This window comes from Salvelinus alpinus, chromosome 28 (assembly GCF_045679555.1).
Source record: "Salvelinus alpinus chromosome 28, SLU_Salpinus.1, whole genome shotgun sequence".
NCBI lineage: Eukaryota > Metazoa > Chordata > Actinopteri > Salmoniformes > Salmonidae > Salvelinus > Salvelinus alpinus.
This window is the reverse complement of record NC_092113.1, coordinates 32,150,660-32,171,740: the sequence shown is the minus strand read 5'-3', so window position 1 is coordinate 32,171,740 and position 21,081 is coordinate 32,150,660. Positions and strand designations below refer to the sequence as shown.

General features: G+C 42.4%; 3 protein-coding genes across 11 annotated transcripts; 1 reads left to right on the top strand and 2 right to left on the bottom strand.

Annotated features, from left to right (window-relative positions):
• Positions 1–1,329: 1,329 nt before the first annotated feature.
• On the bottom strand, positions 1,330–7,386 carry LOC139557710 (chromobox protein homolog 5-like). The gene is made up of 5 exons (XM_071372826.1): positions 7,061–7,386; positions 6,254–6,455; positions 4,783–5,023; positions 4,196–4,296; positions 1,330–3,907 (listed from the first exon to the last, which is right to left on the bottom strand). The coding sequence occupies exons 2-5, from the start codon at positions 6,394–6,396 to the stop codon at positions 3,766–3,768; spliced, it is 627 nt and encodes a 208-aa protein (XP_071228927.1). The 5' UTR covers positions 6,397–6,455; positions 7,061–7,386; the 3' UTR covers positions 1,330–3,765.
• Positions 7,387–7,515: 129 nt separating this feature from the next.
• LOC139557709 (heterogeneous nuclear ribonucleoprotein A1-like) lies at positions 7,516–11,367 on the top strand. Of its 4 annotated transcripts, none has more exons than XM_071372822.1 (10): positions 7,516–7,704; positions 8,248–8,364; positions 8,522–8,879; positions 8,968–9,051; positions 9,155–9,214; positions 9,337–9,426; positions 9,718–9,912; positions 10,292–10,498; positions 10,721–10,808; positions 11,068–11,367. In XM_071372822.1, exons 1-9 carry the CDS (start codon positions 7,693–7,695, stop codon positions 10,795–10,797), a joined length of 1,200 nt encoding a protein of 399 aa, XP_071228923.1. In that variant the 5' UTR covers positions 7,516–7,692; the 3' UTR covers positions 10,798–10,808; positions 11,068–11,367. The 4 variants fall into 4 exon arrangements, with proteins under 4 accessions (XP_071228923.1, XP_071228926.1, XP_071228925.1 ...); XM_071372825.1 differs by having other exon boundaries at positions 7,565–7,704; positions 9,718–9,870; XM_071372824.1 differs by having other exon boundaries at positions 7,565–7,704; positions 8,968–9,063; positions 9,718–9,870.
• On the bottom strand, positions 7,597–20,679 carry LOC139557706 (transcription factor NF-E2 45 kDa subunit-like). Of its 6 annotated transcripts, XM_071372816.1 has the most exons (5): positions 20,480–20,679; positions 19,931–19,972; positions 18,287–18,365; positions 17,841–17,978; positions 7,597–15,870 (listed from the first exon to the last, which is right to left on the bottom strand). In XM_071372816.1, exons 3-5 carry the CDS (start codon positions 18,332–18,334, stop codon positions 14,566–14,568), a joined length of 1,491 nt encoding a protein of 496 aa, XP_071228917.1. In that variant the 5' UTR covers positions 18,335–18,365; positions 19,931–19,972; positions 20,480–20,679; the 3' UTR covers positions 7,597–14,565. The 6 variants fall into 6 exon arrangements, with proteins under 6 accessions (XP_071228917.1, XP_071228916.1, XP_071228918.1 ...); XM_071372815.1 differs by lacking the exon at positions 19,931–19,972; XM_071372817.1 differs by lacking the exons at positions 19,931–19,972; positions 20,480–20,679 and adding an exon at positions 18,510–18,659.
• Positions 20,680–21,081: the final 402 nt, after the last annotated feature.

Genomic DNA, 21,081 nt, shown 5'->3' with positions numbered 1-21,081 from the left:
AAGGCTGCGTTCTGATCATCTACCCTTCTCCAGAAGTGTGCACTTGTTCACTCCAACTCATGCGGTTAATAACATTAGATTGGTGGAAGCATGGCTGTAGGGACTTCAGTCGATTCCTTTTAAAGGAATGAAGGTGGATGGAGTCTTTGGGAGTAGGATAGATAATAGGAACATAGCCTCTCCCAGTTCAGCAGAGCAGACAACACCAGACTCCATAAAATCCCCTGCTGTTCACCCCCTCTGCTGGGCTTAATGGTCCCACAAGCTGGACAATTTACTGGTGACCTTAGCATTCCATTTGTGGAAGAGCAATTTTTTCCCCCTGAAATTCCACTATCCAGATGTAGTTTTGCAGCAGACAGATACTGAGAGTGAAAGGGAGACCTAGGGGCAGAGATCTGATTGTTCCATGATTAGGTTCAGTTTTACTGACCACCATGTAATCGAAGCAGCAATAACTAGTCTAGGCTCTAGCTGTAGCCTTTACTATGCAAGACATCTGGTCTTTCCATGACAGACTGACCAGGTGAAAGCCATGATCCCTTTTGATGTCACTTGTTAAATCCACTTCAAATCGGTGTAGATGAAGAGGAGAAGACAGGTTAAAGGGTTTTTGAGCCTCAAGACATGGATTGTGTGTGCGTTCCATTGAGGGTGAATGGGCAATATTTAAGTGGCTTTCAACAGGGTACAGTAGGTGCCAGACACATCAGTTTGTGTCAAAAACCACAACACTGCTGGGTTTTTCCCATGCTCAACAGTTTCCCATGTGTATCAAGAATGGTCCATCATCCAAAGGATATCCAGCCAACTTGACAACTGTAAGAAGCATTGGAGTCAACATGACCAGCATCCCTGTGGAAAACAGTTTCAATACCTTGTAAAGTACATACCCCAAAGATTTGCAGCTGTTCTGAGGGAAAAAAGGGGGATGCAACTCAATTAGGAAGGTGTTCCTAATGTTAGTACATTGTCTAAAGCTGCCTCATACAGCCCAGGTGGAAGAGAATATTCAATTGAATTAATTAATCAATCGGTCACCCACATGGTACTGTTTAATTCAAATTAGTTTTGAAGAGTCAGACTACACATTCATCAACCACCTATTCACAGCATATCAATTATTGCGTTCTTAAAAATTAAGATCCAGTAAGTGCTCTCTAATGTGAGCTATGAGATTTATTTATGGGCAAAACAGTAATGATTTGGTCCATTTCTGGTTAAACATTTCCTGACATGGCCATAGTAACATGCCAAGTGGCTCCATCTGCTGGTATAATATGATTAGTGCAGTTACTCAGCTAGTAGAAACATCACCAGGCCTTTAAAAATGTTGAAAACAGTTTACTACAATTTAATACAAGACAAAACAAATTTGCAGAGCATTAAAAATTGTAAAATACATCAAATGCTGCACATTTAAAAACACGATAAAAAAATGTTTGACTTCAAATGAAATCTTTGAAAGTAAAGGAGTGGTGTGACAAAATAAAAATGAACAGGTTTTTATTCAGGACACAAAAAAAATCTAATGACATGAAACATGTACAACCCTGTTACACGTGTCCAGAATAGGGATGTTTCTCAACGGAAGGATGTCATTTACAAAAAACGGTTGTTTCTATGACTACAGTGGCTAGACAACTCAGAATTCACTAAAAAAGAAATCACCGCAAGAGGGGGAACAAATCGAGTACGAGTAAATCTAGAGAACAGCCAATGAACAGGACTCTGTCCATCAACTCAACAATTTATAGGCTACACCAAATGAACTGGGATATTTGCCTCTTGTGGGACTACATGACCTTACAGTTTGTCACTACATATGTGGATGTGATATGGGAAACAATGTCTAAGGGGTCAAATCTTTCTACAACTCCTTTAAATCAACTTAATGATAGCAAGTGGAACAAATACACTTAACCATATAATGCAAAGTACTGACATGATCTTAAAATGTTAGATTAAAGCAACAAGCGTCCCATGAAATAACAGTCTGCCTTGTTCCAGTCTCCCACACAGCGCACTGACAAGAGCACTTTGGCTGAGACATTTAGCCACAGGGTGGCGTACCTTGATCGAATCAATGCTGGTTTTGTTTCACATTACTGCAGAGCACGTGGATGTCCAACCTCTCATCATAAGAATGGTTACAGTTCAGCATTACTGTGATAATGGTGTGTATATACTCAACAATCAAGTGGTCATTCACATTTGCAAATAACAATGGCTTGAAACACCGGGCACAACTTTTGAAGTGACCCTTCTGTTCATCTGTAGCCTAAAGTAGCAGGCATAAAGGAATGGCCTGAAACTAGAGCCCCAACATACTGGTCTTGACCAGAGGAAGAAACTGTCAGGGGGAGGTTTTCTGCACTGTTCAACCAATCCAATAAATGTGGAGGTGGAGTTAACATTGAGTGTCACCAGTCAGATCACAGGATATTTCCATGAAAACTGATAAATCCGATTGTTAGGTCACTCCGCAGAGGCTAATTCATCTGTAATATTTTCTTACTTGTGCTTGATGTGAGGACACTGATTAACGGATAATCAAAAAAAATCAAATTCCAAGTTGGCAGCTACTCTAAAATATTAATGATCTTTGCAATGGAATCAGAGCTACATAGTTAGTTGACAGGGTAAAGCTACAGAAAAGAAAACATTCGGACAAAAGAGCTAAAATATTAACATGACGATGATTAAAACAAAACGTACAATCCAGCCACACTACTAGCAAATTTGAAAGAAAAACCATGGAAGGAGTTTTACATAAAGGGGCCATATTTACCTTAGAACATCAAAGTTGAACTAAAACTACTGAAGAAAAAGTGTAGAAGAAACAGATGTTTTTCTACCAAGGTGACCTAGTAGGGGAATCGGATAATAAAAGTCTATTGTTTCTACTGCATAACTAACTAAGGTTTAAGACTTGCAAGGCTGTCGGCTTCCCAGTGACAAACATGTCCGTTGCCCACATTCAACGTTTCCACAGATTGTCTGATCGAGGATCAGTTGCCCTGTTAAATCAATGAATATATGGACCAGATACTGGATCAGCAGTCAAACACTGAATACAGGTCCCTGGACCATGCTTTGATAGACTGCACATTTTAACGTCTCAGTGAAGACGACTACCTTCAAGTCACCTTAATATGGCTGCCTGTACCTAGACAGGGTACCACAGAATCTACGGTCTTCCTGACACAATTATATCCCGGGAAAAAAAATACTGCACAAAACGTACAAAGTGAGAGAATAAAGCATGAAGTAGAAAAAAAAATACAAGCCCTTCCCAGTAGAGAGCGCACCCGTTTCACCACATCCAAAACCCCAGTCTTCCTGCATCCTTCTCAGTGTCTATGTAAAATGGCTAGGTTGAACTGTTTGTTATTCAGGGATATTAGCCTGTACATTGGGGCATGGAGGGAGGTATCATGAGAAAGTGGGCAGTGTTCTCCACTGTTGGTTTGTGTGGTTTTTGTTATGTCATTATCAATGGGGTGAGGGTTGTCAGTCGGTACCAAACCCCTCCCCAACCCTCTATTTTGCCCTAACCCTTCAATGTTTGCAGATCAATATGGTGGAATATTTACCACTACTGATTATACCTATGCAGACTATTCAAACAAGTTAACATCAAAGGGTTAAGGCCAAGGGGGAGGAATAGGGTGTGATTTGGTGCTGGCTATAGGAGTCTCCAGGTTGTCCCTGCAGAGTCGGGGGTAAGAGGTCAATGACCGTTCCCGTGGCAAGACATCCCGCTCACATGCTTACAGCACCCTTCTCTTTCTTGTCCCCATCTTCATGCCAGGTGAGGCGCTCCTCATAGAAGGCTATGACGATCTGCGGGCACTTGTGATTGGCCTCCTTGGCTAGCACCAGATCTGCCTCGTCAGAGTCCTTCCTGTAGAGTAAGGAAATAATAAATAAAACATCCTTATTTACAAACCTGCTGCCATGGTGATTTAAAGCCAAGATTTGGTAGTATACTGCTTAGTCGACAACTCAATTTGTCGCAAAACTCAATCAGGACAACCAGAAAGTTATTAGACCTAAACTATTATCTTCAAGACAGTAGAGCAACCACTACAGTTAAGCAGTTTGTCACCAGTTTGAAAACAAATTCTTATGGTGTTGTAATATAATAACAAAAGATTACAAGGTCAACAATGCTTAAGTACTCAACACTCACCACTTCATGAGGAACATGAGATCTCCACAGGAGTCTGTGGCTCCAATAATCTTCTCCGGTACCAGACCCCTCTCAAAGCCTCTCGCAATCAGGACATCATCCTGGAGAAAAGACGAGTAATACCTTTATGTTGTACATTACAAGTGAAACTTTGGCACGGGGGGGGAAGCACAAACTGGGTGAACAGTTTAATTTCACAAAGTGTTTGTAATTCCAGTGAAAGTTGATCAAGAGGGCGTTGCTTACCATTTCACTTTAAAAATGAGCTCTTCAGTTGGTTAGAAATTTGCAAATGAGAAGTTCCCCAGGAAGATCAAGCTGCTGTTCTAGCCTAAAATACCAACGCTGCAGCACCACTGAAGAAGTTGTTAAGTGTCAGCTCACCTATAAGTAGGCTGCAAATGCTGGAGGTAACAAATTGCAATGAAAGTCACCCCCTTTCAGTAAACGAGGATTGGTTTCGTAGACTTGCACCTGGCAGTCAATTCACCTAGATCTTGTCTAGTGTAAACAACCTAGCCTGGTATATAAACCAATTTTGGGGTAAACGGGTTTATCTACACCAATTAATGAGGTAGATTACGCACCTCTTTTTTCCGCTTGGGCTTGTTGCTGCTCCCCTCCTCATCATCATCATCATCATCAGAGTTCCTCCTCTTGCTGCTGCCTTCCTTGCTACGGCCTGATGATCCCGCACTGGACTTGGATCCTCCACTGCTGGGGGTTGCACCACTACTACTGCTGCTAGGCTTCTTGTAGGTCTTCATGAACCCAGCAATGAGCTCGGGGCAGCCAAGATTCTTCTCTGGCTCCCATGTGTTGTGCTTTCTGCAATGAACCATGCATTGTAAAAGCAAGCTTGACATTTGACAGGATGTATACACACTAATGTCCCAACAGTTTAAAATAATTCAGCGGGAAAAAAACTAAAGCATTGAAAAGAATGGCCCTATTTATTTTTAATACAGATCTGAGAACTAACAATCACCAAAATAAAGACAATCAGGGAAAATCGAAAAAGTATGCATTCAGGAGTATTTTTGTCATGGTATGGGGTCTCTTGATTGTCATATTGGTGTCACTCAGCATAAGCCATGGCAAAATGTGTAGAATTGCAGTAAATTAACTTTTTTTAAACTACATTGTCTCTGCAGCCATAAGGAGGGCCTCAAATGTTCGGTCGGCAGCTGCGCTAATGGACACGAAGCCCACTACCTAAGCCACATTATGGAAGGAAGAGGGGGAAAAAACTGCATTGGTCATTTTACGAGTCTCCAAAGAATATTTACCCTCCATGTGTAGGAGTCAGAGTTGAACATTAGACACAGTAACTGACTAAACTCAACTGTGACGTAAGTGTCTGATTAACTCGACCAACGAGTTAAACAGACGAGGCTTTGAGGATTTTCAGCTCAGAATACCTTGATTTTCCCAAGGTATAAAAAAAAATATATATTATAAAACGTTTATCTTGTACCAATGTTTGTCTTCTGTAGTTGAGTGCCTTTGTTTGCTGAAATCCAAAATGTTTCAATAAACGTTCATCAGATACAACCACTGACAGTTTGCTCATTGCTGTTGCTCTAGGATGGTAACGCTATGAAAATGTTCATGTGCCAATTGAATTTCAACAAGGAAAAGGTCAGTGTTTGTATTTGATTACATATTATTTAAAAAGTATGGATTTCAGCAAACAAAGGCACACAACTACAGAGGACAAACGTAGGTACATGGTAAGCATTTCATAATTAAAAATTGTTGGAAGTATTGACCTTGGGTGAATCGATGTAGTCTGGGCTGAATTCCACAGAGCCTGGTCTCTGCTCAACTCTGTTGGTGGAGTTTATCAGAATTTTCCTTCACCGTGGAGTTTAGTCAGCAAAACACGCAGGTAACATTTTAGATTCGTTTTGAAACATACTGGAAGGCATGACAAATACAACAAAAATATGGATGGCTAAAGGTAGAAATGAGCTAGCTACTGCTACAAGAAGTATATTCAAATTGAAAACATGTCAAAGTAACATTGCATCACAATCACATGAGGAACATACTTACTCTGAATAGCCTTTCCACTTCAGGAAGAATTCAACTCGGCCCTTCACCGTCCTCCTGTCCAGCACCTTCTCCACAATAAATTCTTCCTCTTCTGAAGATGAGCCTGAGGCACCATCATCATTTTCACGAGTCTTCTTTCCCATGGCTAGCTAGGTTACAGTACCTCAGGTGAGTTAAGTGGCACGTCCCAACTTTTGAGAACCTAGCAAACGTCGAAACAAGTTTAGAAATGTGTGCAATAAAGTTAACTTACACATTGGTCTGCGGTCCATAGCTAGCTAACTACGCACACTCTGAAGTCATCAAAATGATAAAGCCGATAAACTAGTTAACTTGTCGAGAGTCATCTAGGTTAAACCCTGGCTTAAATTGATTATTTCTCAACCATGTCCCGACAGCTGATTGTCCGTTTAAAAGGAATCACTTGAATTATAAAGTAGGCTAGGCTAACGTTTACTCAGTCAGCCAACACCGCTAAATTAGCCGGCATGCGTATATTTGACTCATTTGATACAACACAAAGCAATTTCCTCCAAATAGGGGTAAAATAATTAGTTAGTTAGCCAAATGCGGTTTTAATTCATTGCCGTTTGTTAGAAAACGATGCACAGGGGCACTCAAATCTAAATAGTCGTAAGCGTGTAGTTACACAAACGTTAGCTAACATGTTTGTCCCAACCAGCTAGCTAACTGTTCACTACCAACGTAACTAGATAATGTTAGCTAACTAAGCAATTTCGCAAACGTTATCATCAAGACTTTCTGCTTTTTTAACTAGCTAAGATATAGCTTCATGTTTTTACTCACTTTTGTAATTCGGATGAATTTATTGGAAACCCAAATTGCTTTCTTCCACCACACGGTTGGTTAGCTTCAGCAGTTGGCTGGATGCTTTTTCTGGGCTTTTTGTTCCCCCTCCCCACACGACTTGCTTGCGCGCCAAAAGCACAATAGCAGACCGTGCACGCCCACGAAACCGTCGGCGTCAAACCAAATAACTGTGATTTAATAAGTAAATGTTGTGGCTAGAGATGTCCACTAAAGAAATATGCAGACATTTCAGTATCATTTGGCAAGCTTTATCAAATGCTATATTATGTTTATTTATACAGACTTGTCAGAACATAAAATTCAATACAATTGAAGTGACGTAATTTTGACGTACACATTAAAACAATATAAACGTAAACTCACGCCCATCCCCGGCTGGTGTCGTTTTATTATTGGATATTGCTGATAACTGACTGTGAAGTACCCAATCGGAGTAGCAGCGGAAGAGGAAAACTATAATTCAGCGGGAACAGCTAACCAATTGCTGAATCCAAGAGACGTATCCGTCCCTATTTATTATACTATTTTCTGTCCAGGCACGGTCGTCTCTCTGTCGCAGAATTTCTGTCCTCGAATAAGGAACAAGGGATCGGAAACTACCAGCCACAATGTCGAAGGAGGTAAGTTTGTCTAATTAATATCTACCGGCAATTTTGTGATATATACGTTTAGTGTTTAATATAACGTGCACGTTGACCAATCTAGTCAAAATGGCTTTCCCTTCACGAGCGTCTATTGCAGCTATAATTGTGGGGATGCCGCCATCTTAGCTACAGGCCTCATGGCGTTGATTGTTCTTGCGTTTTGTTTAGCCATTTGAAACGGACGTTAAATGTATCCTTTATAGTTTACACTACAGTTTTACTATAATATTAATCGATAGTTTGTTCACATTTCCCGATTTTAAAAATCGCTTTATTTGGTTTACACTTGCCGAATGTACAATATGGAGCCGCAGTCGACCCCCACTATCCGTGGCCAAGGCCTTTATTTTACTACACCGTGCCGACGACATCAAATATGTTATTGTTTGATCTTCTCAACTTGTTTCATGTAACTTCAGGAATATGTCAAAATGGTTGGCATAGTTTGCTACAATGTAGCGCTCGCTCTCATTTGTATCTGCTTCTTTCGTTCTAAATGCGTTCTCCCTTTATGTCCAGGCCCCACGTGAACCCGAGCAGCTCCGCAAGCTGTTCATCGGAGGTCTGAGTTTCGAAACCACGGATGAGAGTTTGCGAGCACACTTCGAACAATGGGGATCTCTTACAGATTGTGTGGTGAGTATTTATGTACACATTTGAAACCTTTATACCTAGTTGGCTGCAGTATTACGGAATGGGTTTCCATTGTCAGTCAGGGTTTGATTAGTTAACTTACTTTGAACGTCGGTGTAGGTTTTTAATATTTTTGCATTACACTCAATATTACCAACAGGTAATGAGAGATCCAGCCAACAAGCGCTCCAGGGGGTTTGGATTTGTCACCTATGCTGGTGTGAATGAGGTTGACGCCGCCATGGAAGCACGTCCCCACAAGGTTGATGGTAGGCTTGTAGAGCCAAAGAGGGCGGTGTCCAGAGAGGACTCCAGCCGACCAGGTGCTCACGTCACAGTGAAAAAAATATTTGTTGGGGGTATCAAGGAAGACACAGAAGACTCCCACCTGCGAGACTACTTTGAGCAGTTTGGCAAGATTGAAGTAATTGACATTATGACTGACCGCAACAGTGGCAAGAAGAGGGGCTTCGCCTTTGTCACGTTTGATGACCATGATGCAGTGGACAGGATTGTTAGTAAGTAGTGGTCTGAATGTCTTTCTTTAGAATTAAAGTCACTGGCGTTTGTGTTCTGCTGTAATTTAAGGCAATTTTCTATCCCCAGTTCAGAAGTACCACACACTGAACGGTCACAATTGCGAAGTGAGGAAAGCGTTGTCCAGACAGGAGATGCAGACTACAGGAATGGGTATGAGGGGTGGTAAGTCCATGACTTCTTCATGGCAAGTGGTTTAATCTTTAATTATTCCTGAGGTTGGTCTGGTACTAATGGCTTATAATGTTCTTCCCAGGCCGTGGTGGTGGTGGTGGCGGCGGCGGTGGCAACTATGGCAGAGGTGGGGGATACGGAGGTAATGACTTTGGCTGTGATGATGGATACTTCAGTGGCCGGGGTATGTGGTGGTCCTGAACCACTCAATCTCTGCTTGAACCTGTGTACTTAACCACTTGTGATTGTTTCAATATACTTTAGGTGATGCTGACTCGTCTGTTTCAGGAGGCAGAGGGGGTGGATATGGAGGTGGAGATGGTGGTTACAACAATGGTTATGGGGGAGGCGATGGTAAGATTTGCCTTCTCTGTTGGACAAATAGCCTGGAGTAATAGTAGTACGTAAACTACACAAGTCTTGACAGCAGGAAGCGCTATAACATGAGACACACAGCAACAGACTGGTCCATCTACATTTTAGTCGTTTAGCAGATACTCTTATCCACAGCGACTTACAGTAAAGTGCATACATTTCTCTTACACCCCCCCCCAGTGAAATCAAACCCACAGGGTTCCATGTATAACTATTGTGTGTTCGCTTGTTGCTGGCAGTGTATTTAGACAGGAACCTTCCTTTCTATAGGTGGCTATGGAGGAGGGCCCGGGGGTTATGGTGGTGGTAACCGTGGCTATGGTGGAGGACAAGGAGGTTATGGCGGAGGACAGGGTGGTGGCTACGGTGGAGGAAATGGTTATAACGACTATAACAATGGCAACGGCGGAAACTTTGGCGGCGGTAAGTCCATGGCTTCACCACAAGAGGCAGCACCAGTTGCTGGTAAGTGGATGGCTTCATAGGCTGTGATCAAATTCTCACACTACATTCTGTTTGGTTAAAGTATTTGACTACCTATACTTCCCTTCTAAATGGCATGTAGTAAGCATAAAATGTTATCATATTAAACCTGGGATTTCACATACAAAACCTTAGAGGCGTAGGCAGGTAGCCTAGCGGTTAAGAGTGTTGGGCCAGAAACCGAAATGGCCTACTAAATAAGAAGTAGTATGAGAACTCGGTCATAGCTGACTTGATTAAAGTGATGCATGAAATACTCTATCCGAGCTGTACACAAATGATTGGGATTATCCTTGAGCCTGTGTAAAATGGCCAGACGAATCTTCATTAAGTAATGTGACTTTTTTTTAAATGTGTGCAGGTAACTTCGGCGGTGGTGGTGGCGGCAATGGTGGCGGAAATGGCTACAATGACTTTGGCAGCTACAACAACCAGGCTTCCAACTACGGCCCGATGAAGGGTAACAACTTTGGTGGTGGCAGCGGCGGGGGTGGCAGCAGCGGCGGCAGCGGCGGGGGTGGCAGCGGCGGGGGTAGTGGCGGTGGCAGGAACAGTGGCCCATATGGTGGTAGGTGGCACACGTCAGGCTATTAACTGCTCAGCCAGTGCTAAGCAACCAGTTAACATGTGTTGGTTTGGCACTTCGTCACAGAATCTAGATTAGTATGTGATTGGAATGTTTAGTTTGTCAAAGCAGTTGACTGTAAATTAACACCGCAATTTGTACTTTTATAAGTTGCCAGAGGCTCTTTCTGAACCTTTGACCTTTCGTATGTTTCTTGCTTTTCAGGTGGTTATGGAGGTAGCTCAGGTGGGGGTGGCGGCGGTGGTGGATATGGCGGGGGCTCCGGTGGACGACGATTCTAAGTGTTCAGAAGGTATGTTTGTAAATGTGACTGTTTGAAACATAACGTGTGTAGATGAGACTTACGCATATTCTAGGATTTGTTAAATATGTAGTGTTCTGAAACTAGGGGATCCATTCTTTTACACTTTGATACATAGAGTCCTTGTAGTTGTGTTTTTAGCTCTTCATCCAAGTGTTAAGAATGCTGGCTCGATCTCATGTAGTAGGTTCTGGTCATTCCAACAGTCAGTGCACAGTTTAACTTAATGTTGTTCCATATTGTTCAACAGGACTCAGTACTTAGGAGAGGAGAGCGAGACAAGTGACAGGGCAGCTGCAGGTTTACAACCTAGATCTGCTCAGCCAAACAGATGTGGCAGGTTACATCTGCTACAAGAAGAGATGTGTACAATAGAGAAATCATGGAGGGGCTTCATTCGTTTTTCTGTGTTGTCAAACAGGATTATTTGATGTTTCTGGAAAGCAAGCATTCCAATGAGGTTTTATGTAGTTTTTCTTTGAGTCGTTTTTATTTTTGTGTAACTGCAACCAATCAAGTTGAAATAAACCACCTTTCAGTTTTTTTTAAACTGTCGTTCAGTCTTGTTAGTGTCTTTTAGGGGATTGAGGGGAAGGGTGTTTTAATGCATTAGAACAAATACACGCCTGATGGATTAGGTCAATGACTTGAAGAAAAGTACCACTTGTCAATGGAGACTTGCCTGGCCCCATGTTTTATTCCTTTCTTGCGTGGGACGTCCTTAGTCTCTTCCAATGCACATACTACAGAATGTAGAAACTAACAAGTATCCAGCACATCAATCAAAGGAAGGTTTGACAAAGTGATACCATAGTTTTGAAGTCATTGCTGAACACGGTCACAATGGATTAAGTTATGGTAGTATAATACTCAGTCAACAGTTCATGATCTCTTTGAGAACTGCACCGGGGATTTGAGTTGGCTGGCTAGATCACTCGCCTGTCATACAGCACACCTGCCAGCAAAGGCTAGCTTACATGATGCAGTCTTGAGGCTAGCCAGCCATGGAAGCCAGCTGAGCTGAGGGCGAGTCATAGTAAACAGCCCATCGCCTGACAGGAGCAGTGTGAAGCAGGGGAGAGTGAGTAGCAAGAAGGCATGAGACTAGCAGGCAGCCGCTACCAAATGGCTTAAATGCTGTCTGTGGGTAAGGAGACTTTTCCAACTACTGTTAGTTTAAATAACATGTTCTGTAGTTAGTACGCGCAAACTCTTGTAGTATATGTAGACATGAATAGTATAGCATTCATGACCATGTACAGTTTATTTGGATGTGCAGAGATGTTTTATTACAAATCACTGCCCCCTGTTCATCTGGTAATACAAGGGGCATTGACCTTTGGCACAAATCGTAAAGATATGCTACATTACTTGTAATGCATGCTTATGTTTGCAGTCAAACTATGAAATGGTAACAGACTAATGCCTTTCAGTGTTACATTGTTTCAGTCTCCTTTTCTTCTGATACTTCCTAGGAAACTGACTGCTTTTGAAGGACTGCTACTGAAAGCATGATGAGTTGAACACAGTAACATTGCACAAGGTAAGAGACAGTGACCGTTGGGAATATTCATATTTTTTTGTCTTGTATTGTGGGAGAATATCTGAAGCCTCGTCTCTAAGGCTGTCGTGATTTTTGTCTTCTGTTTTAGGGTGCCTGGAGAAATGCAATGGTCATTTTTTGTTACTGCTGTGCAGGATTTTACTCGTTTTTTTTACCCGCATCAGTTTTGCCAATAAAATATTTTTACATAAATATCTTCCATTTTGGTCCTTTCATTTGCTAAATACTATGATTAAACAGCCGCATAGATGGTTAACAATTTTCATCCTCTAATAGAATTCATGCAGGGACATAATAGAATTTTCCCAAATGTATGTCTTGATTGAATGAAAACACACTTTCAGGAAGTTTGCACACCGCTTGACTTTATCAACCTTGTGTTACAGCCTGAACTTTCATGGAATAAATTGCAACTTCGTCGCTGTCCTACCAATAGCCCATGTCAGTGGATTTGTTTTTAAAAATGTATACAAATTTAAAGCTGTCGACCACTTATGGGGAGTAACTATTTTGCAGAGTAAATTTGCTTAGGTTGTTGCATGGACTCTGTGCAATAAGTGTTTAATATGATTTTTGAATGGCTACCTCATCTCTGTACCCCACAAACAATTATCTGAGGTTGAGCAGTGCATTTCAAACATCAAGACCAGGGAGTTATTGAATGTCCCTTTGCACATGGTGACGTTATAAATTACACTACAAAGATACAGGTGTCTTTCAAAACGCTGTTGCTGGAGATGGCGGCCAATGGTGACTTTAAAACCGTTTTAATGGCTGATGGGAGAACACTGAGGCTGGATCAACATTGATACTCCACAATGCTAACCTAAATGAGTGAAAAGGAAGCCTGTACAGAACAAATATTCAAACCATACATCCGGTTGGCAAGATATAACCTATGCCCTGAATACAAAGTGTTATGCTTGGGGCAAATTCAACACATCACTAAGTACGGTGGTTGTGGCTGCATCATGTTATGGGTGTTGTCATCCGCAAGGACAATGGAGATTATTTTTTGTTAAATGAAATTGAGTACAGGCAAAAGCCTAAAGGAAATCTGGTTCAGTCTGCTTTCCATCAGACCCTAAGAGGCAAACTCACCTTTCAGCAGGACAATAACCTCAAACCCAGCCAAATATACACGAGTTGCTTACCAAGACTACATTGAATGTGAGTGGCCTAGTTTGGACTTAAATCAGCTTTTGACTCAGGTGTGAATACTTGCGTAAAATTTGAAATCATTTTTCAATAAATAAGGGGTATAAATACTTTCTGAAGGCACTGTAGTCTTACAACATTGAATAAAATGTATCCAGAACAAGCATAGGCATATGACTTCACTTGTAACTATTGACTCGATTGTACATATGAGCACAGTATCTAAAATGACTTGTAGCTGGCATACACTTTCAACATTAAACATGGGACCAACATCTATGTTAATGAGCTGAAATAAAATGCACAAAAATATTATTTCTCATTTTGTGCACATTTGTTTATATCCCTGTTAGTGAGCATTACTCTGCCAAGATAATCCTTCCAACTCAGGTGTTGCATATCAAGAAGCTGATTAAACAGCATGATCATTACACAGGTGCACCTGACGGGGGACAAAAGAAAGCCACTCAAGTGTGCAGTTTTGAAACACAACACAATGCCACAAGTTTTGAAGGAGAGTGCAATTGGCATGCTGAAGGCAGGAATGTCCACCATGCTAATTTCTCTACCATAAACTGCATCCAATGTCGTTTTGGAGAATTTGGAAGTACGCCCAACCTGCCTCAAGACAACGTGTGTGGGCGAGTGGTTTGCTGATGTCAACAGAGTGCACCATAGTGGGGTTATGGGCAGGCATAAGCTAAGGACAATGAACACAATTGCATTTTATAGATGGCGGTTTGAATGCACAGTGATACCGTGGTGAGATACTAAGGCACATTTTTTTTTATTTTTTTAAAGGTATTTGTGACATACAGATGCCTATCTATTCCCAGTCGTGAAATCCATAGATTAGGGCCTAACTGATTTACTTCAATAACTTATATGAACTGTAACTATTTGAAGTTGTTGCGTTTTATATTTTTGTTCATTATACTTAATGGCTCTTACTGTACTGTAGATGTATCAACATTTCATAATGGTATATAAACAGTGAGGCAGTATACAATAGATTTCATCTTTACATTATTCTCCATCCAACACGTCAGTACGTGGCACCAGGTATACGTTCCCATCAGGGGTCTGCTGTAGAGAGTAGTCCTCTATAGAGTAGGGATGTCCATCCTCATCCCGGAGCTGAGAGAACACTTCCGCATACAAGTCTGTGAGGCGGTGTTTAACAATAGCTAGGTTGTGTTGGAACTCCATTCTCTCTCTGGCCAGGTGATCCCTCTGGGCCTGCAGCTGACCCAGCTCTCCCTCCAGGTAAACTATATTCTCCAGCTTCCTCTTCCTGCAGTTCTGAGCCGCCACCTTGTTCTTCCCCCGCCGGCGGATGTCTCTGACGAGGGCGAGCTGGGCGTCCGTGAGCGTGTACTTGGTCAGGAGCTCGTTAAAGTCGTCCACGGGTAGGTTGATGATCTTCTCCAGAGGGAAAGGGATCTTGAGGGCGTGAGCTCTGCGTTCGTCCCGGCTCAGAGGGACAGGAGGAGGGTTGCCTCTGGGTTTTACATAAAACGCTTGAGAAGAGCTCCCTATGCTGACAGAGCTGTTAAGGTGCAAGTCATTCAATGCACTCGGTAAACCCTGTTGATGTTTCATTGACATGGGAGGCAGGAAGTGAGGCTGTGGTTGCATTTGGGATGGTTGTGTTACAGGGAAGTAAGAGGGGTGCGGCCCTGAGTAGGGGTAGGACTGGGTAGGATGCTGCTGATAATCCAAGGAGTAAAGGAGGCTAGCTCTCCTACCTTGCTCACCCATACTCTCCATCCCCCTGTGACTATAGTTCAGACCAACCTCTGTGCTTGAACAAGCAGGTACACCGGTCATGACATCATCCGGTGAGGCCAGCGGTGGGCTAGACCCCAGCGATAGGCCCGAGTCAGACTCCAGATCATCCACAGTGCATGGTTGGTGTTTGCCCTGCCTGTGATCAGTCCCTAGCATGTGTCGACTCGAACCCTGAGAGAGGCCAGCATTGTCTTTTCCAACAGACCCCTCACCACCGACACTCATCAGACTCATATGTTCTAGAAAATTCATCTGCGGTGGTGGCAGAGGGTTCAGAACTCTGGGATTCAGCTGGGCTCCAGAATGAGTTCCAGAATGTCTGTACAGTGCCTCAGTTAATTCACTGGTAGCCTGATGCTGGCAGGCTGGCATTACTTCAGAGTAGGTTCCCTCATATGCAACATCACGGTTTGTCTCGACACAACAGGGGAGAGGCTGTGTATGAGACTGAGCCATGCTATAACCTCCCAGAGATATAGGTGGCTCTGTGGGATGGTACTGAATAGTTTCATATGGGCCATCATGGGGGACCTCAAACTCCTAAAATGAAAAACAAAGTAAGAATCATTAGTTGATGCTTTGTCTTATCATTACAGTTTATCATTACTCTATGTATAAAACAAAACATTTCAACACGTTTATCACTGAGGTTTAAATTGCTATGTGTATTTGTGAACATGCAAAATACCATTTCATAGGAGAATGAATAAATCGTCTATGGGGAATGAGTGTGAGAAATGAAACTCCTAAAGCAGTGTGTGGGGGGGGGGGGGGGGGAGGCTTGAAAAGGAAGTGAGGGGTCAGGCTATCTTACCTATAAGTCACCTGCTGCACATAGCACACAGTTCCCCCCCCACCTTGGTATGCACCCATAGCACACAGTTCACCCCCACCTTGGTATACACCCATAGCACACAGTTCCCCCCCCACCTTGGTATGCACCCATAGCACACAGTTCACCTCCACCTTGGTATGCACCCATAGCACACAGTTCACCCCCACCTTGGTATACACCCATAGCACACAGTTCCCCCCCCACCTTGGTATGCACCCATAGCACACAGTTCACCCCCACCTTGGTATACACCCATAGCACACAGTTTACCCCCACCTTGGTATGCACCCATAGCACACAGTTTACCTCCACCTTGGTATACACCCATAGCACACAGTTCACCCCCACCTTGGTATGCACCCATAGCTCACAGTTCACCTCCACCTTGGTATACACCCATAGCTCACAGTTCACCTCCACCTTGGTATACACCCATAGCACACAGTTCACCTCCACCTTGGTATACACCCATAGCTCACAGTTCACCTCCACCTTGGTATACACCCATAGCACACAGTTTACCTCCACCTTGGTATACACCCATAGCACACAGTTTACCTCCACCTTGGTATACACCCATAGCACACAGTTTACCTCCACCTTGGTATACACCCATAGCACACAGTTCCCCCCCCACCTTGGTATGCACCCATAGCACACAGTTCACCCCCACCTTGGTATACACCCATAGCACACAGTTTACCCCCACCTTGGTATGCACCCATAGCACACAGTTTACCTCCACCTTGGTATACACCCATAGCACACAGTTCACCCCCACCTTGGTATGCACCCATAGCTCACAGTTCACCTCCACCTTGGTATACACCCATAGCTCACAGTTCACCTCCACCTTGGTATACACCCATAGCACACAGTTCACCTCCACCTTGGTATACACCCATAGCTCACAGTTCACCTCCACCTTGGTATACACCCATAGCACACAGTTTACCTCCACCTTGGTATACACCCATAGCACACAGTTTACCTCCACCTTGGTATACACCCATAGCACACAGTTTACCTCCACCTTGGTATACACCCATAGCACACAGTTCACCTCCACCTTGGTATACACCCATAGCACACAGTTTACCTCCACCTTGGTATACACCCATAGCACACAGTTTACCTCCACCTTAGTATACACCCATAGCTCATGCTGCCCATGCAAGTCTCTCTTAGGTGTGTTATCAAGTTTCATGTGGAAACAGGTGGTCATTGTGCTGTGCAAGGGGCTGCTTGCGATGTACAGTGCTGTGCTTGCCCCCACTCCCTGTCTCTTCATCCTGCCATAACTCAATTGGCCCATTGTCGAGTGTGTGTTACTTTTTAAGTGGGAATACACAGCATTTCCTTAGATTAAATGTGTATACATAAACTTGACACTACTGTGGTTGGTTTGCAAGATTGTGTCATTTTCTCTTTTCTGTCTGTTTGTGGTTGCCTAATTCACTGCCATGGGAGTGTTTTGCTAAGAGAGGCCAACAGTATGAAATTGCATCTCACACAGTAAGGATATCATTAAAAACAATAGCTATAGTTTTCCATATCGCTATGGCTACATGACCAGCTGATGTAGGCAGAAGAGAGAGGCTTTCACTCAAACTCAAATCACATTTCAGCTATATGGTTACATAATTATCAGGCTATTGAATACTCATCCTCCTACCTGAAGCTCTGTGATGGCCATCAGTTCCTGCCAGGCTAGGTCCATCTCTGGGTCGTGGGGTGCTCCACGTGACCGGGCTCCAGGGGCATGGGCGGGCATCGACACCCCCCCACACAGCCTGCCCGGATTCGCCAAGCCCTGGAGAATGAATTGGTAAAAGCTGCAAATCTTAGATATCTTTGAGTTATGGCATTTTTATGCTTTATTTTACAACCCTATTTTGACAGTATTTATACTTACAATATGAAAAATGTCATGATAGATACTTTCTGGTACTTGCTTCTTCAAATAGTTGAACACAATTGGTCACAATCATATGTAGGTGTGTGTGTTTTAATGAATAAAACATAACCCTTTTTCACAGGAAAGAAATCGATGCCCAGCAAATACACAACCACCACACAACGTTGTCTCAACGGTCTATTTCATTACATGATGTCACCCACCTCACTTTGTCTCCTCAGTGGGAGTATATAGTTGGCTGCTGCACACATTCAGGACAGGCTGTGGTTGCAGGGAACCCTCCTGGAACAGACAGACAGAAACAACGATTATCAGCTTTTTTCATTTTTATTTAGCCATCAGAATACACTGATTACATGCTGAACTCCTCTCTATTGATTCAATACGTAGATGCTAACACACAAAGGAAAACACTAGAAGTCTCACCTCATCTAAGAAAAACACTACATGTTACAATCCTTGAAGAGAACCTGGTGTATTTATCACCTCTGTAAACTGAACACGCACCTCATTTCATACTGCAGAAAGATGCACATACCATAAAGGTAGACCCACTAGAGATGGCTACATGTACTAGATGAGTGTTGAACTGTTTGGGACATGCGACGACCAGGCACACAGAGTTCCGTTGGGCTGGATCCCTCCTATCAGCTGAGCTGTGGTGCTACTATGTCAGTCACTGATAAGACAATCTGCTGGGAGACAGCACAGTGCTCCCTCTGCAGCAGTAAGCTGGGGCTGGGGCCTATGCAGTCGGGCCTATGCTTCTTAGTGTAAATTGAAAGTCAGGGAGGGCTTGATAACCTTTATAAATGGTTTAATCTTTAAAATGCTTTATAGGACTTAATAACGTATTTTATCCCTCTTTAGATGCTCTGGATCAGTAATGATGATAGTGGACATACATCGGGGACATTCCCATTAATAAGTGCTCATTTGAGAGTAGCAGACAGCACATTGTGCTGGTTTTTATAGTCATTGTACCACACATGAATTTCATATTTCGTTTTATGTATTGTAGTTGGCACTATAGATACTGACTAGGATACTTTGGATGATGAGAGATCATAGTCTAACTTTTGAACAATGGACAGGCAAAAACAAAGTTATGCATCATCCAGCATTTACTGGCATTCCTCACTGGCTTTGTTTGGAACTCAACATCATTCAAGCAACTTATTTATACTCAGGAACAGAGCAGGAATCCTCTGCAACAGCACAATGATGACCATTCCATCTTCCATTACCACAATTGTTTATTTACTTTAGTTTATTTTTTTAAAATTCTCATCTCCCCGGCAACACAAAATATTTTCAAGCAATCTGTATATGCCAAGTTTTCCTGATTTTAAAGATCTTAGTGATAAAGTATATAATTTACAACAGGATACATTGCTGCTTCAGAGGAGAAAACTTGATTCATCACTTTGGCTCACACATTCGCATGTCACTCTCACACAACTAGGAGGTGATGGCTCTCACCTGAACACTATTGCAAAAATGTGACATTATCCCAGTAAATACCCAGTCACCTAATTCATCAAATCACTACATGGTCATCCATCTTTGTATTTGTACTCTGTGATCTGTAGCTACAGGTTCCCATGCATAGCATAAACAACATAGATGGGCTTGTAACTCATATCCTGCCATAACCACTGTTATGTTTGTGGTGAAGGCTGTTTCCTCTAGTACTGAGGGGACAGATAAAGTCGCCTGGCCTGGCTATCAACCAGGTCTTACAGATCTTACATCAGGTGTTGCATTAACGCAAAAAGCAGCTCAGAGTGAGAAGGTGGTGGGCTATACATCACAATCCTACTACTCAGCATACATTTTTTACTCACATTATTAGGCGCAAGGGCAGCAATGCTAACCCAGATAGAGTACTGTGGACAAGAGAAAAGGATGCAATGTGTAGTTCTGAAGAGTAATCTCTTAGAAATGGTCAGTAAGTAACCATGACACTAATTCCTGAAGAGGACAAATAAGGCTTGAATAGTAACAGTGAATAGGTAATTTACTAACTGGAGATAAATTAATGGCTAAAAAAGTTATCTGGCCTAACTACTTTCTACTCAATATATAGGCTACTAAGATGACAGTTTGATTATAAATATATGCTTGTTCTTCATCTTGGGCATTTGCATAATGTTTTTAATATATGCTTGTGACTATTTTTGAATTTAGTGGCAATTGATTGTCAGTTGTATGTTGTCAATGGGATTATGTTTGTTGAATAACCAGCTATCAATTGCTTCTAATATTTTTGAGAACCTGTTTTGCACAGTGACAAGGTAATAATGAATGTATGAAAAAGGAAAAACAGGGTATATTTAAAACATGAAAGAAGTAGCATTATCTGGCAATGAAAAAAAGCTGGAGAAAGAACATACCTGAGCAACATGTCTCTGAGTCTTCAACACGTGTTCGGGAGACAAAACTCTTCAGAATGACACAGTAGAAACATAATAATCCTGGTAGAGAAGATTAAAATGACTTTATATTCACTTTTGTGAGGACGAAGGTGAACGTGTCCACTTTTAACCGACCATTATAGGGAGTGCATGTGCTTTCACTCTTTCTATCTCTCTCTCTCTCTCTCTCTCTCTCTCTCTCTCTCTCTCTCTCTCTCTTTCTGTGTTTCTCTCTGCCAATCTCTAGCTCTCTGCTCTGCTACATAGACAGTCCCCAGCAGAAAAGGGGTGTCTCTGCCTTCGATGTAAGCAACTTTCCTGTAAAGCAACCACACCACAGTTTTTAGCATGCTTCTATCATTAATAAAACACTTGCACTCTGACAACAACAAAAAATCCCTTTTTCCCCACAGGAGAAAACCACAGACAAAGGACACGACATACTCCTAAACAACCCCTTGTTACCTTTTAAAACAAAGGCAAATTAGTCTTAGCTAGGATGAATAGTTGTTTAATCTACATGTTGTCTACATTCTTTGACTAATTAACCATTATTACTCATAGACATGACACAACATGAT

What these genes read in the sequence shown, in the direction of transcription:
- LOC139557710 (XM_071372826.1), bottom strand. Translation starts at nt 6,396, where the DNA reads ATGGGAAAGAAGACTCGTGAAAATGATGATGGTGCCTCAGGCTCATCT. An exon ending in AAGTGGAAAGGCTATTCAGA is followed by an intron (nt 5,024 to 6,253) that starts GTAAGTATGTTC and finishes GGTTCATTGCAG; the next exon opens with AAAGCACAACACATGGGAGC. An exon ending in AGCCCAAGCGGAAAAAAGAG is followed by an intron (nt 4,297 to 4,782) that starts GTGCGTAATCTA and finishes TCTTTTCTCCAG; the next exon opens with GATGATGTCCTGATTGCGAG.
- LOC139557709 (XM_071372821.1), top strand. An exon ending in TGCAGTGGACAGGATTGTTA is followed by an intron (nt 8,880 to 8,967) that starts GTAAGTAGTGGT and finishes TTCTATCCCCAG; the next exon opens with TTCAGAAGTACCACACACTG. An exon ending in TGGTTATGGGGGAGGCGATG is followed by an intron (nt 9,427 to 9,717) that starts GTAAGATTTGCC and finishes TCCTTTCTATAG; the next exon opens with GTGGCTATGGAGGAGGGCCC.
- LOC139557706 (XM_071372816.1), bottom strand. Translation starts at nt 18,334, where the DNA reads ATGTGTGCAGCAGCCAACTATATACTCCCACTGAGGAGACAAAGTGAG. An exon ending in CACTGAGGAGACAAAGTGAG is followed by an intron (nt 17,979 to 18,286) that starts GTGGGTGACATC and finishes TTCATTCTCCAG; the next exon opens with GGCTTGGCGAATCCGGGCAG. An exon ending in TGGCCATCACAGAGCTTCAG is followed by an intron (nt 15,871 to 17,840) that starts GTAGGAGGATGA and finishes TTTTCATTTTAG; the next exon opens with GAGTTTGAGGTCCCCCATGA.